The 16351-nt window shown below is 42.3% G+C and overlaps 1 protein-coding gene across 7 annotated transcripts in view; it reads left to right on the forward strand.

Annotated features, from left to right (window-relative positions):
• The window catches only part of LOC126272722 (V-type proton ATPase 116 kDa subunit a 1), a 610777-nt gene that overhangs the window by 444660 nt on the left and 149766 nt on the right, over window positions 1-16351 (forward strand). For all 7 annotated transcript variants that reach the window (XM_049975766.1, XM_049975767.1, XM_049975765.1 and 4 more), the window contains one exon: window positions 14141-14270. In XM_049975766.1, coding sequence (XP_049831723.1) covers window positions 14154-14270 — 117 coding nt within the window. In that variant the 5' untranslated portion in view covers window positions 14141-14153. The remainder of the gene's footprint in view (window positions 1-14140; window positions 14271-16351) is intronic.

Genomic DNA, 16351 nt, shown 5'->3' on the forward strand with positions numbered 1-16351 from the left:
TGAATAGGGGAGCATGGAGGAATTTTATAAGGGGGCTATGCTCCAGACTGAACGCTGAAAGGCATAATCAGTCTTAAATGATGATGATGTTGCTATAAATGGTTTTAAATTTGCACACGGGTAATAATCAAAACAGACTGTCTCCTTCGATCCAGATTAATACTTCTTGCTGACTTTGTAGCTTACGGACTTGATCCATAATTTTATAAACGACTGGGTTGTTGTGTCGATGCGTATATACTATGGTTGGTTGCATGATCATGAAACCAAAAGCCTGTAAATAAATTTAGAAAAGAGCAATGACGGAAACAAGAGAAAGATCCAAGATTGGGATTAAAATTCGGGGTGAAAGGACATCAGAAGATTCGCTGAAGCCATTGCTATTTTCAGAATGTGAACGAGAATTACAGGACCTCTTGAAAGTGAACCGACTAATGTAACATAATATGGACTGCGCGTAAACCAAAGAAAGGCCAATTTAGTAGTAGAAATGAGATTAGTGATACACTTAACATTAAAGCTGGTGGCCACGAAATAAGCAAAGTGACGGAATTCTGCTTGCTTGGAAGCAAAATAATGCATGACGGATGAAGAAAGGAGCACATAAAAGCTGACTAGTACAGGCAAAGAGGACATTCCTGACTTATAGAAGTCTACTAGTATCAGTCATAGGCCTTAATATGAGAAGAAAATTTCTGGGAATGTACATCTGAAGCACAGCACTGTGCGGGAGTGAATCGTCGACAGTGCGAAAACTGGGAAAGACTAGAATCGAGTGAGTTTGGGGCGTGGTGTTCAAGAATTATTTCGAAAATTAAATTTACTGATTATAAATAGGGAAGTTATCCGCAAAATCGGAATATGCGGAAGTAGGACTGGATGGTAGGATATGTCAGGATATAACATTCATAGGATTAGAGAGAGAGAGCCATTGAGAGCAAAAACCGGAGCGGAAGATTGATATTGGAGGACGTTGGTTGAACTGCTACTATGAGATGAAGAGGACAGGAGGTTGTGGTGGGCCGCATCAAACCAGTCAGAAGATCGGCGACATAGAGAAGTGCGAGTACCTGACGGTACCTCTAGGACAAGAAAGTCAATAACTGTGAAGTTAATGCACTCTCTCTCTCTCCACTTAACACGAAGAACACTCTTCACGCTGTGGCGCACGGGAGTAACTGTTAAGGTTGAAGTCAACGGCTACGGTTGCAACGACAGCTTTCTCGGCGCAGCCAACCTAGTCGATGTTAGCTAGCGGACGACACTTCACTCAGTGCGTCTACTTATTCCTAAACAGAAATATATTATTAGTTCCAAAGACAGGAAAGCGTATTGCTCTGTACGTGGTAGTTATCAAAAGCCGACAGTGACGCGGAAGCGATATGTATGCGATAGTGTCAGTTTACTAGAACACAGTTTTGAAAGCTAACCTTGGTAGCGACCGGAAACAAAAGTGAAGTCACAGTGTAAGACAACAGGCGTGACACTACATCTTGTTTTTGTTACCCACAGCGGGAGTAACGCCCCAAGCGACCAAAAAGCGACACCTCTGAATATGATACCGGATGAATGCGAATACTAACATCAATATTGATTTGCAACATAGTTTTTACAATAACGAGTGTATGTAGCGCCATGAAAATCGACAGGAGCTAAGACACTACATTTGACTTCCTTTAGTTTCCTAAATACTCTGGGAGGTATGAAACGAACATTAGATAGCAGTTTATTTTCGATACTCTTATAATGAATAGATATTAACAGAATAATTTCGTTTTCGTTTAATAACAAGAAATTGCTATTAAACTCCAGAAGACTAGGTGTTTTATACAAAGACGTCGTATATTTCCCCAACAAAGCGGAGCTTTGTACACTTCACTTTCAGCCAAACCCGTGAATAGAGAATGTAACACCTACGTTATTTAATGTCCCAAATAAGCCACGAAGAACCAGACAGAGCTGATAGTAAACCGTCAAAAGGAATAAAACTGTTTCCCCACGCAAAGGAAAGCAATTCCACGATTGTTTGCTAAATCTGAGCTTCGAACGGCAAGAATCTTCAACACATCCGCTTTCACAGCAAAAGTAATTACATTGACCAAATTATTCCTGTGTTAGAAAGCCTAATGACGTATAAGAATGGGCGAACCATTAGACAGCATAAAAAATTGTAAGTGTTAAAGGAAATATAATAACAACTGAAATACATACGTCTCATGCATCAAATGTGTATTTACATTCTCTTACTTTCTGCGGAGTTAAGTTCCAAATGCACAAATTCTTCATGAATAAGTTGTAGATCATGTCTTTGAATCAGCGGGGCTCAGCTGTTTTAACATGTGTTTAATGATGCTTCATGTGTCTTGGTAACTTGCCAACCCATGGAACCCAAAAATATAACAACTATTTCGTTAATAAAGTAGAAAATAACTAGGAACAAACATTATCCTTACGATACTTGTGACTGACTGCTTTCTCACCGCTTGGAGCGCTAGTGTCGCTCCAGCTGTCTAACTGTGACAACTTTCACACCAGATAGTGTTGTGACTATATATAAAACTGAGGTGAAGTTACATACCGTCTTCCGACTCCTGTCGAAGCATCTAGTCCCGTGAGCCACCGATCCAAGTCATTCTAGAGTGAACAATTCATACATACTCTCGACTGCATAAGTAAGCGTCAGATACTGTGTTTGCAGCTCAGTACAGGATGCTTAAATTTACTTTCGCTGTTTTAGAGTGCCTCCATTAAAAATGACTGATCGTAAGAGAGTGAGACCTTGTGGAAATATCTGTAACGACACGTGTAAGAGAAACAACGAATAAACGATTGAGAGACACCCATTTTAATTTCCACGTTTGATGGTGAAATTTGTTAATTGAGTACCACGTTTACGATCCAGGTTAAAAATGGTCCTCACTGTGACGGCCATCTGCATTCATGGCAGCTTGGAACCGCACTAGATTGCTCTTCTGCAGCCCGAAATAGCTCATTGGCTCCAGCATCCTCAACCAAGGCAACAGTAACTTCCTCAACAGTTTGTTTCGCAGTCGGCCGTCGGCGTCTCCCAGGAGAAATTTCCGAATTGCCAGTTAATTCAGACTTAAGAAACTTGTACCTCAGCCCTTGTTTGGAAAGACGAACCAACCGTTCCGTATTCCTTTAATGCGTCGATACTCGACAACAGCAGGAAGCGCTATTGTTGTGGTGATGATGATGTCCCACACTCCGTGACGGAGCGTAGGGGAATGATTTGGGAGACCCGCACCGCCGACTAGGCAAGGTACCAGTGGAGGAGACCGTAATGGGGATGAATGATGACGATGAAGACTACACAAAAACACCCAGTCATCTCGAGGCAGGAAAAATCCCTGACCCCGCCGGGAATCGAACGCGGGACCCCGTGCTCGGGAAGCGAGAACGCTACCGCGAGACCACGAGCAGCGGACAAGTTGTAAAACTGATTTAAGAGTAAAGCCCTGCTCACTTTGTCCAGACCCATGTCGACTGTCCGCAAGTGTAATCCTTACTGATGTCTGTGTTTGAACCCTAATTCTGCGTTACAGTACCGGCGCCTAACGGCATGTCATGGTACTGACACTAGTAACAACGCAAATCCTGCTACGCAGGTCCTGAACAACATTCCTATAAAGTTACCCACACGGTAAATATCGGGTGAGACAACATTGGTCCGGACGAGTGGATACGATGGGCTTACCATTTGTGGCAGCATTGAGGAGGAAAAGACCTGCAGTTACTTCCAACAGGATGGGGCAACTGCCCATACAGCCAGCCGAACTTGAAGCTTACTTACACAGACAGAGTTAGCAGAGGTCAGTCAGGTCACAGCCGTAACTGGCCACCCAGGTCACCTGATCTGTTAGTGTGCGGTTACTTTGAGTGAGGAGCCCTCAAATCCAAGGTGTGTCGCAAAAACCGTCGTAGTCTTCAAGAACTACAACAGAACATTTCGGATGAGACTGCAGCAATTCCGGCAGTCCACCTTCGATCCGCCTTCAGCAAATTGCTGACCAGTTCCCAGAAGTGCCAAGAGATGGTTGATGGTCACTTTCCACGTCTGCTGTAGTCAGGCTAGTACTGTATTTCCTTTCCTCTGCTGCTTGCCTTTGTATCTTGGAACTCTGTTCTCCGGATCAGTTTTATTTGCCCTATCCTGTTGCGTTCCCACTACACTGCGTTAAGTAGCATCTTATTACCTCCGCATCCATAACGCCTTCACTCGCGTGTCGGAGCTGCTGATATCGCTGCAGTTCTTCTAGCCAAGACTTAGCTATTCTGTCTCCTTGGACAATTACAGGAACATTTTATCATCTGGCATGAACGCAGGTCATTTCTCCGCTGGAACAAGCTCAGCAAGCTTCTTCTCGTCCAGCTTATCGCGCGTGTAGTTAGTTTTACCTAGGCTGCGTATTGTTTACTGTCTGTTAAGCGGCCACCCAGCGTCACTTTGGTCTCAGTGAAATGAATCATTGAGGGTGCGCCACTTTCTATTATTTTTAACCTCTTGCGTTTCAATGAGCGTGTGTCATTTGACCTATCCGAGGTCTTAGCAGGTAAAGCATGGACTGCAGAACGCTTTCTAGTATTTACTAGCTTTAGCAACAAGGCGAAGGAGATTTAATTTTCGACCGTGCACGCCACTTGTCAGAGAATTCTTAACAAACGGTCCGTTAAAAAGGAGGGGCGTTCTAAGTGTTCATTTTACCTCTCCACTATGTTCATTGCTTTTTAACTAGCGTTCACCTTCGTTATACAGTTTTACATACGTACTAATCATGTTTAGGCTCCTACCTGTCTACTACCTCAAGAACCGCAGCGTGCTTTCGATAGAAAACGTGTCATTTAAAGTCATGATTGGGACACTAACGACCTTACTGTTTTTCGCCCTAAGCCAAAAGAATCTCTAGATTATGACAGCTCCCCCCCCCCCCCCTCCCGGCCCGACACACACACACACACACACGTGCTGTGCTTCGCGAAAGGCGCGGTGAGTTTTAAGGTCGAGGTTTTGCGCTTGCGGATCAGACCGGTTGCAGCCACCTCGCACAGTTGCCCTCTGCTGAATGACCTGCCAGAACGGTCGTCGCCCCCCCCCCCCCCCCCGCCTCCCACCCTCCTTGCCACAACTGCTTCCCTTTGTTGCTGCTGGCTGCTGGTTGGTCGTGCTTTCGTTAGCCGTCATCCACTTCGGTGTAGTGTGTGTTCCAACTGGGAGTGCTTTTCAGTGTAAGACGGCGCATGTTCAATAGGCAAAATGTTAAATACGCAAAAAGTTGACATACACGGCTGTCTTCTTGACAAGCAATACTGGTTTCCGTACACACCAGCCGTTTGAAACTCGCGTTCCTCGTAATATCCTGAAAGCAAGGACTAGAGCTAACTAGGATGATTTGATATGTTCGATGTTTCAAAATACCATACATTGCTGTGGTGGAGATATTCGTAACTAGCAAAATTTTTTATAACTTTATCGTTATATAGTTTAATGAAGCTTACAAAGTACAGCTGGGATAACATTGGGGGATAGGCTACAGCCTCGCCACTCCATGTCATATTCGACTCTCATAAATGCAGCCCGGATTCTCTGCAAGTTGTGAATAACTTATCATATTCTCTATTTTAAACCTGCTACCTTTAGAATTTCAAAGAGTGTAGCACAGTCAACACTGTCGAAAGCTTTCACTAACCTCTGCAAATGCTATAAATGCAGGTTTGCCCTTCTTTAATCTACCTTCCATGATAATTCGTAGCGTCAGTGTCAGATTGCATGCTTAATTTCCCCGGAACCCAAACTTATCTTCCCCGAGGTCGGCCTCCACCAGTTTTTTCCATTCGTATGAAAATAATTCACGTTAGTATTTTTCCATCTTGACTGATTTAACTGCTGATTCGGCAATATTTACAGTTATCCACATCAGTCTTTTTACGGTTCCGTACCTCAGTGGATAAAAACGAAACCCGTAGGACCATTTCGTTGTTTTTCCGCCTGTCTTTCTGTCTGTCTTCCAACTGTAAAGAACCCTTTTCTACGGGATCGGATAGACATAGCAGGTTAAAATTTGTCATGTACTTTGGTCTACGTTCCTTTGGCTGTGTAAAAAACTGAAGCTTCTAAGTCAATGCAATCAAAAGATACTACCTTTTATGCTACATGTCTTGATACTCATACACTCACTCATCAACACCTGTAGTGTACCTCCCGTTGCCTAGAATCATGAAATTGGACAAGAAGCAAGGTTTACAGTACAACCAAAGAAAGAAAAATCCGAAAATTGTCAATCAGTAATAATTACATACATGAAAATATTGTCATTTGTTATCAGACTCACTCTATGATCAACTGTCTTTTAACGCCTTTTTCTTGGGAGTGGGTAGTCGCTATTGTTGCTTGTTGTTTTTTGTTGCTTGTTTTTTGTTGCTTGTTGTTTTTTGTTGCTTGTTGTTTTTTGTTGCTTGTTGTTTTTTGTTGCTTGTTGTTTTTTGTTGCTTGTTGTTGTTGTTTTTGTTGCTTGTTGTTGTTGTTTTTGTTGCTTGTTGTTGTTGTTTTTGTTGCTTGTTGTTGTTGTTTTTGTTGCTTGTTGTTCTTGTTTTTGTTGCTTGTTGTTGTTTTTGTTGCTTGTTGTTGTTGTTGTTTTTGTTGCTTGTTGTTGTTGTTGTTTTTGTTGCTTGTTGTTGTTGTTGTTTTTGTTGCTTGTTGTTGTTGTTGTTTTTGTTGCTTGTTGTTGTTGTTGTTTTTGTTGCTTGTTGTTGTCGTTTTTTGTTGCTTGTTGTTGTCGTTTTTTGTTGCTTGTTGTTGTCGTTTTTTGTTGCTTGTTGTTGTCGTTTTTTGTTGCTTGTTGTTTTCGTTTTTTGCTTGTTGTTGTTGTTTTTTGTTGCTTGTTGTTGTTGTTTTTTGTTGCTTGTTGTTGTTGTTTTTTGTTGCTTGTTGTTGTTGTTTTTTGTTGCTTGTTGTTGTTGTTTTTTGTTGCTTGTTGTTGTTGTTTTTTGTTGCTTGTTGTTGTTGTTTTTTGTTGCTTGTTGTTGTTGTTTTTTGTTGCTTGTTGTTGTTGTTGTTTTTTGTTGCTTGTTGTTTTGTTGTTTTGTTGCTTGTTGTTTTGTTGCTTGTTGTCGTTGTTTTGTTGCTTGTTGTCGTTGTTTTTGTTGCTTGTTGTCGTTGTTTTTGTTGCTTGTTGTCGTTGTTTTTGTTGCTTGTTGTCGTTGTTTTTTGTTGCTTGTTGTCGTTGTTTTTGTTGCTTGTTGTCGTTGTTTTTGTTGCTTGTTGTCGTTGTTTTTGTTGCTTGTTGTCGTTGTTTTTGTTGCTTGTTGTTGTTGTTGTTTTTTGTTGCTTGTTGTTGTTGTTGTTTTTTTTGTTGCTTGTTGTTGTTGTTGTTTTTGTTGCTTGTTGTTGTTGTTGTTGTTTTTTGTTGCTTGTTGTTGTTGTTGTTTTTTGTTGCTTGTTGTTGTTGTTGTTTTTGTTGCTTGTTGTTGTTGTTGTTGTTGTTGTTTTTTGTTGCTTGTTGTTGTTGTTTTTTCTTGTTCTTGTTGTTGTTGTTTTGTTGCTTGTTGTTGTTGTTTTTGTTGCTTGTTGTTGTTGTTTTTGTTGCTTGTTGTTGTTTTTGTTGTTGTTTTTTGTTGCTGTTGTTGTTGTTTTTTGTCGCTTGTTGGTGTTGTTTTTTGTCGCTTGTTGGTGTTGTTTTTTGTCGCTTGTTGGTGTTTTTTTTTGTCGCTTGTTGGTGTTTTTTTTTGTCGCTTGTTGGTGTTTTTTTGTCGCTTGTTGGTGTTTTTTTGTCGCTTGTTGGTGTTTTTTGTCGCTTGTTGGTGTTTTTTTGTCGCTTGTTGTTTTTTTGTCGCTTGTTGGTGTTTTTTTTGTCGCTTGTTGGTGTTTTTTTTGTCGCTTGTTGGTGTTTTTTGTTGCTTGTTGGTGTTTTTTGTTGCTTGTTGGTGTTTTTTGTTGCTTGTTGGTGCTTTTTTGTTGCTTGTTGGTGCTTTTTTGTTGCTTGTTGGTGCTTTTTGTTGCTTGTTGCTTGTTATTTTTTTTGTTGCTTGTTGTTGTTGCTTGTTATTTTTTGTTGCTTGTTGTTGTTGCTTGTTATTTTTTGTTGCTTGTTGTTGTTGCTTGTTATTTTTTGTTGCTTGTTGTTTCAGTCAAAAGATAGGTTTGATGCAGCTCTCCATGCTCTTCATCTTTGAGTAATTACGGCACCCTACATCCTTCCGAATCTGCTTACTGTATTACCTCATGGTCACCCTGTACTACGATCCCCCCCCTCCACACTCTTCCCTCCAGTACTAAATTGGTGATCTCTTGATGCCTCAGAATTGTCCTACCGACCGACCGATCGCTTCTTCTAGTCAGGTTGTACTACAAATCTCTTATCCCCAATTTTGTTAATACTCGTTCATTACTCGTATGTGATGTACCCATCTAATCTTCAGCATTCTTCTGTAGCACCTCATCTCAAAAGCTTCTATTCTCTTCTTATCTGTCCAGAACCGCGCGACTGCTACAGTCGCAGGTTCGAATCCTTCCTCGGGCTTGGATGTGTGTGATGTCCTTAGGTTAGTTAGGTTTAAGTAGTTCTAAGTTCTAGGGGACTGATGACCACAGATGTTAAGTCCCATAATGCTCAGATCCATTTTTTTCTTCTTATCTAAACTGTTTATCGTCCAAGTTTCACTCCAATACGTGGCTACATTCCATACAAATACTTTCAGAAAGGACTTCGTACTCTTAAATCTATACCCGATGTTAACAAATTTTTCTTCTTCAGAAACTCTTTCCTTGCCATTGCCAGTCTACATTTTATATCCGCCTCTTCGACCATCATCAGTTATTTTGCTTCCCAAATAGCAAAATTCATCTACTACTTCAGTGTCTCATTTCCTAACCTAATTCCGCGAGCATAATCTGATTTTATTACGCTACATTCCATTATCTTCGTTTTCCTTTTGTTGATATTCATCTTATATCCTTTTTGCAAGACTGTCCTTCCCGATCAACTGCTCTTCCATGTCCTTTGCTCTGTCTAACATAATTACAATGTCGTCGGCAATCCTCGATTTTTTTTTTATTTCTTATCCCTGGACTTTAACTCCTACTCCAAATTTTTCTTGTTTTTCCTTTGCTGCTTCCTCACTATACAGTTTGAATAACAAGGGGATAGGCTACAACCCTGCCTCACTCCCTTCTCAACCACTGCTTTCCTTTCATGCCCCTCGACCCTCGCAGGTGCCATCTGATACAAACTGTAAATAGCCTTTCGCTCCCTGTATTTTACCCTTGCCACCTTCAAAATTTGATGAGAGTATTCCAGTCAACATTGTCAAAAGCTTTGTCTAAGTCTACAAATGCTATAAACGTAGGTTCAACTTTCAACAACAACAAAAAGTGTGTGAAATCTTATGGGACTTGAATGCTAAGGTAATCAGTCCCTGAGCTTACACACTGCTTAACCTAAATTATCCTAAGGATAAACACACACACCCATGCCCGAGGGAGGACTCGAACCTCCGCCGGGACCAGCCGCATAGTCCATGACTGCAGCCCCCCCTTGACCGCTCGGCTAATCCCGCGCGGAGTTCATCTTTCCTCAACCTATCTGCTATGAGAAGTTGTAGGGTCAGTATTGTCTCGTGTGTTCCTACATTTCTACAGAATCCAAACTCATCTTCCCCGATGTCGGCTTCCCCCAGTTTTTCCATTCTTCGGTAAAGTATTCGTGTTCGTATTTTGCAACCGTGAATTATTACACTGACAATTCGGTAATTTTCAGACCTGTGACCAGCTGCGTTCTTTGGAATTGGGATTACGTGTAGAATATTCTTCTTGAAATCTGATGGTATTTCGCCTGTATCATACTTCTTGCTCATCAGATGGAAGAGTCATGTCATGGCTGGCACTCCCAAGGCTTTCAGTAGCTCTGTCGGAAAGTTGTCTGCCCCGGGACCTTGTTTCGACTTAGGTCTTTCAGTGCTCTGTCAAACTCTTCACGCAGTATCATATCTCCCATTTGATCTACATCATCTTCCATTTCCATAATATTTTCCTCAAGTACATCGCTCTTGTATAGACCCTCTATATACTCCTTCCATCTTTCTGCTTTCCCTCCTTTGCTTAGTACTGGGTTTCCATCTGAACTCTTGATATTCATACAAGCGGTTCTCTTTTCTCCAAAGGTCTCTTTAATTTTCCTGTAGGCAGTATCTATCTTACTCCTAGTGATATGCGCCTCTACATCCTTACATTTGTCCTCTAGCAATCTCTGCTTAGCCATTTTGCGCTTCCTGTCGATCTCATTTTTGAGACGTTTATATTCCTTTTTGCCCGCTTCATGTACTGCATTTTTATATTTTCTACTTTCATCAATTAAATACAATATTTCTTTTGTTACCCAAGAATTTCTACTAGCCCTCGTCTTTTTACCTACTTGATCCTCTGCTGCCTTCACTATTTCATCTCTCAAAGCTACCCATTCTTCTTCTACTGTATTTCTTTCCCCCATTCCTGCCAATCGTTCCTTAAAACTCTCCCTGAAACTCTCTACATCCTCTGGCTCTTTCAGTTTATCCACGTCCTATCTCCTCAAATTCATAACTTTTTGCAGTTTCTTCAGTTTTAATCTACAGTTCATAACCGATAGATTGTGGTCAGAGTCCACATCTGCCCCTGGAAATGTCTTAAGAGTTAAAACAGGGTTCCTAAATTTCTGTCTTACCATTATATAATGAACCTGAAAGCTTCCGATGTCTCTAGGTCTCTTCCACGTATACAGCCTTCTTTCAAGCCAAATGTTAGCTACAATTAAATTGTGCTTCAGAATTCTACCCGAAGACACAATATTAAATTTTCTTCTCCTTAACTATCTGAATAATTTCTCTTACCTCATCATACATTTCCTCAATCACCACCTCATATGCAGAGCTAGTTAGCATATAAAATTCCTACACTGTGGTCAGTGTGTTTTTTTTTTCTATCTTGGTTACAATAAAGCGTTGACTGTGCTGTTCACAGTAGCTTACCCGTGTTCCTATTTCCATTATTAAACCTACTCCTGCATTACCCATATTTGATTTTGTGTTTATAACCCTGCATTCACCTGACCAGAAGTCTGTTCTTCCTGCCACCGAACTTCACTGATACCCATTATATGTAAATTTAACTTATCAATTTCCCTTTTTTAAATTTTCTAACATACCTTCCCGTTTAAGGGATCTGATATTTCACGCTCCTAACCATAGAACGCCAGTTTTGTTTCTGCTGATAACGACGTCCTCATGAGTATTCCCCGCCTGGAGATCCAAATGGGGGACTATTTAACCTCCGAATATTATACCCAAGACGACGCCATCATCATTTAACCATGCACTAAAGCTGCATGTCCTCGCGAAAAATTACAACTTTAGTTTCCCCTTGTTTCCAGACCATCGTAGTACAAGCACAGCAATTCCGTTTTGGTTGATGTTACAAGGCCATATCGCTGAGGCACCCAAGCCTCCCTACCAACAACAAAGTCCATGGTTCATGGGAGGCAGGTCGATATATTAAACTGAAATTTGAAATTTGTCACAGGCTGATGTGCATGGCGCCTTGATGGTGTATAAAGGTTTAGCTAGTAAGTCAGTGAAATCAAAGGATGCGTTCATTTATGTCACGTTTTGATACTCGCAAACCCTTTCCATAAAATCTATAGCGTACTTCCTGTTGGCCTAGAATCATGAAACTTGGCAACAAGCAAAGTTTCAAGCACAAGTAAAGAAAAAAATTAGAAAACTGTTACTCTGTAATTATATCACGTGAATAAATAGATAGTTTGTAATTTGTTACCCGACATCAAGCCTAAAATAAAACATTCTCGAAAGTCTTGGAATCACAGGGTCCCATTTCTTGCCAGTGCCGGTGTCGATAACAGGTAAAAATAGAGTATTCTCGATTATGAAATCAGATGAACTGTCTATAAACGTACTAAATTTGTACAGAATCCTCAGAGAGCGAGTCCAACTGGCACTTGGCCTGTTTTTTGGAGTTAGAATTAGCCTTCTTGAAGTTTCTTTTACTTGTCTCATATATCTAGCACACCAGATGCAATAGTTTTGTGATGGCTAGCTGTCCGAAGCTGTGAAGGAGACCAAGGAGAAATCTAGAGAAGGGAGGAGAGATAAAAACTTAAGATTGCTAATGACGTTATAGTTCTCTCAGAGATTGCAAAGGACTTGGAAGATCAGTCGAACGAAATGGATAGTACCTTGAAAAGAAGTTAAAAGATGGACATAGACAAAACTAAACCAAGGGTAATGGAATGTACTCAAATTAAATCAGGCAGTGCTGAAGGGGGATTGGATTAGGAATTGAGACATTAGAAGTAATGGATTAGTTTTTCTTTTTGGGCAGCAAAATAGCTAATGTTGGTCGAGGTAGAGAAAATAGAATTGCAGCAAGCAAAACGTTTTTAAGATAAATTCAAGTGTGTGGAAGGTATTTGTCTATAGTGTAGATTGAAAGTAATGGTGAACGTGGACGATAAGCAGTTCAGACGTGAAGGAAATAGAAGATTTTGAGATGTGATGCTACAGGAGAATGCTGATGATTTCTTGCATAGATAGACTACTTAATTTGGAACCACTGAATCTAGATGGGGAAAAAAAGTAATTTGTGGCTTAACTTGACTAAAAAGAAGGGAGCGGTGGATAGGACGCAGCCTGTGGCATCAATGAGTCGTCAGCTAATGGACGGAAGCGGAGGGGGGGGGGGGGATAAAAATTCTAGGAGACCGGTGACGAAATACAGTAAACAAGTTGAACTGGATGTAGGAAGTAGGTTGCAATAGTTACGGAAACGTGTGGAGCTTTATATACTCGTACGATAGACCATACTGGACTAAAGGTAACAACAGCAGTAGTTTCACGAAAGGTAACATCCCTCCCGTCTTGTATATACTTTTAACCTGCATATATATAAGTTGCTCTTTGCAGTCGCGTTCCTTGCGATATTTGCCCTCTGGAATACAAACTGAACCATATTAACTTTCCAAGACAATATTCATCTGAACCAGCTAAAACTTAGTATTACAGCAAATCGTTTGAAGTGTGCTAAGGATGCCTGTGATATTTGAACGCTGACGTAACATGTACAAAGAGGGGTCCTGCTATGAAATGATGTGGCACTAAAGACCATCATTCCTGGTGTCGGGCTGTATGGCGGGCGATGGTCAGGGTGGTAATCCACCGCAACGTCTCCAGACACGTCTTTGCTGGTCATCGAGGCCTAGTTCGAAGTGATACCGAAGAAAGATATATCCCGCTTCGAACAGAGCCCACATAACCGATGAAGACATGCCTGGGGATGACCCAGACAATGGTGGGATACCGACTTGACTGTCGCCCACCATACGTTCTGGAACTAGGATTGATAATCTGAGGTGGCATTGCATTTCATGGCAGGACTCCTTCGGTTGTTATCTGCGACACCCCCACAGCACAGAGGTACGTTGACGATATTCTGTTCCTCGTTTTGTCGCCATCTTGGGATTACATTGCAGCAAGATAATGCGCTCCCGCACACGGCTTGCCAAACCCTACTTTGCCCAGAAAGGTATACGGATCTCTACCCAGTAGAGAAGGTTTGGAGCATTATTGGCAAAGCCCTCCAACCAGCACGGGATTTTCGCGATTTAACGCGCCAGTTGGGCAGAATTTGACACGACATCCCTCAGGAGGACATCCAATAACTCCCTCAATCAATGCCAATCAGTGCCAAGTCGAACAACCGTTTGCACAAGGGGCTAGAGGCGGGCCAACGCGTTATTGACTTACTCAGCTTGTGGAGCTCTTTCTCTTAAATAAATCATCCAGTTTTTCTGAAATTGTAATCAGTTGTTTGTCTGAACATGTTCATCACATCTACCGATTTCCTTCCCATTCGGATAATTGCTTCGTAGTACGTCTTTATTTTATTTTGTTTATCACGCCAGCAGGCGACAGTGAGTGTATATTTCTAATTGTTGAGGGAGGTAACTGGGATTGATAGTGTAGGACAGTGTCACAGGGTGCGCTGGCGATACCGGCAGGTTATCTATCTGCGCAGAGCGCACCACGCAGCTGCCTTTTTACGTGCATACCGTACTAACGTCGTCTTTCTTTGCAGGTACTCCGCAGCCATGGGGGCAATGTTCCGCAGCGAGGAGATGGCCCTCTGCCAGCTCTTCATCCAACCAGAAGCCGCCTACCCTTCCGTCTCCGAGCTCGGTGAACTGGGCATTGCACAATTCCGGGACGTAAGTACTGTGCACCTGTATTTTGTTCAAGAAATGCCGAAATTTTTCGGGATATTTTCATCGCCATCATTATTTTCATCGTCATCATTTCCATTTCCATTGTCACTACCGTCATATCACCATTATCGTCGTCGTCGTGTTGTCCTCAGTTCACAGCACCATTTCAGTGATTGCTCTGTATAAGCCTCCCTTCTATCTGCCTTTAACGATAAATACGATTATTCATCGCAGCGTCCAGTGATCTTCCTCTCGCGGCAATGCCTATCTTTGTAATGTCCATTCACTACGTTCTTAAGCCCGCCCCGGTAGCTGAGTGGTCAGCGCGACAGACTGTCAATCCAAAGAGCCCGGGTTCGTTTCCCAGCTGGGTCGGAGATTTTCTCCACTCAGGGACTGGGTGTTGTGTTGTCCTAATCATCATCATTTCATCCCCATAGACGCGCAAGTCGCCGAAGTGGCGTCAAATCGGAAGACTTGCACCAGGCGAACGGTCTACCCGACGGGAGGCCCTCGTCACACGACATTTCATTTCCATTTCACTACGTTCTTAAATCCATCCATGTTACATGGAAATGTAAGATTTTGCGATGGCCGTACAAATTCTGTAAACAACTCACTTTCCTGCTTCAGTCATCATGTAATATTAATCTTCAGTTTTGCACGAAGCATTTAGGTATCGTACTGCCGTTATCAGTTGGTCATATACTGATCATACATTGTTTTGTTAGACAATTGCCGCTAAGTGCGAGGTTTTTGTTCGTGTTACGATGTGTGCCAGTGACGTAGCGTGGCACAGATCTGTTGGTTCTTTCAAAATATGTGATGTTTGTATTTCAAGTGGCCATTGATGTGTCGTCCTAACGAGACACAGACAGGCCAAAAGCACCACAGGTTCAAAGATGCGGGCTGTGCCAGTACCATGGACACTCGCCACGAGCGGCGCTGAGGATAAAGTATCGACTTCGGCCTCGGCCAGTTGCTGGCGGAGTACAATCTGTCAATGGTCGGGCGTCAACGGATAGAAGCCAACTCGGAAGATGGAAGGGCAGCTCTCGCCCACTTGGTTTCAGATCAATGTTTAGAGCTGACTTAGACAGGGAAAGACGTTTACGGAACTCTTACGAGTCAACAGACAGTTGTTGTAATTGCATTTGCTATGTATTGTGAAGTTTTCCTGATTATTTGCACTTAGCCATTGAGGGTCTTTTTAGTGTTATGTTACATGCGACGTTGCAGACTTAACCATTCAACTGGTCACAAAGTTAAGTAAACCTTTTTAAGTCGTTCGTGTGACATTGTTACTAGTTTTTTTGGAGTGTCATAGAACCTTCGTTCTCCTATCCTGTTACCTGACCCTGGAGCATATCTGTGTAATAGTGGCAGGGAGAAATTGTCTTAGCACGGTACTGCACCAGAAGCCGTTTCACGAACCCTCAAACTCGACTTACCGTAACAACAGTGGTCACTCGGCCTCCACAGCTTTAGCGACGAGGCCTTTACAAAACTGGCGACGAAGGTTTACAAAAGCCATAAGAAATTTAGCCCCTCAGGGGCCCAGCATTCGTTTGCTGAGTATGGGCATGGCAACCCTGGGCTTTCTGAGCTGCCATTCCCCTGTTACACAAGCTCGGATTGTTTAAGAGTAGACGCAAAGGTTGTAACAAACTACAGGGACTCTGGGATGGTACAAATCTCTCTAACAAAGACCCCTCAGTCTCAAGGCGTGCTGCTCGCTGATCATATGCCTAGCTATTGAGGTGGCATAGTAGCGAGTAGCCTCTGGGGAATCTACCTCACCTCAGTTGTGAAAGGCTCACCTGGACATGCGGGGCTCTGTCTAGGTGGGCTTTTATTTCCCTAGCTGCTTGTGGGACCAGCATAGATCCTTCGAAATCTTCTCTTCCTCCTCCCAGTGGAAAGGGCGGGCCACTGGTAGATACCAACACCCAATCAAGAAAGAGGGTTTGTATAGTCAGTCCTCCGGACTTGGGGATTACACAGACTCTTCCAGTATCGAGTAACAGAACACCTGCTGGTGGCCAGAATGTGTTTCTTATAATGAAGCAGAAAGAGGGCAGCTT

This window comes from Schistocerca gregaria, chromosome 5 (assembly GCF_023897955.1).
Source record: "Schistocerca gregaria isolate iqSchGreg1 chromosome 5, iqSchGreg1.2, whole genome shotgun sequence".
Classification (NCBI taxonomy): Eukaryota; Metazoa; Arthropoda; class Insecta; order Orthoptera; family Acrididae; genus Schistocerca; species Schistocerca gregaria.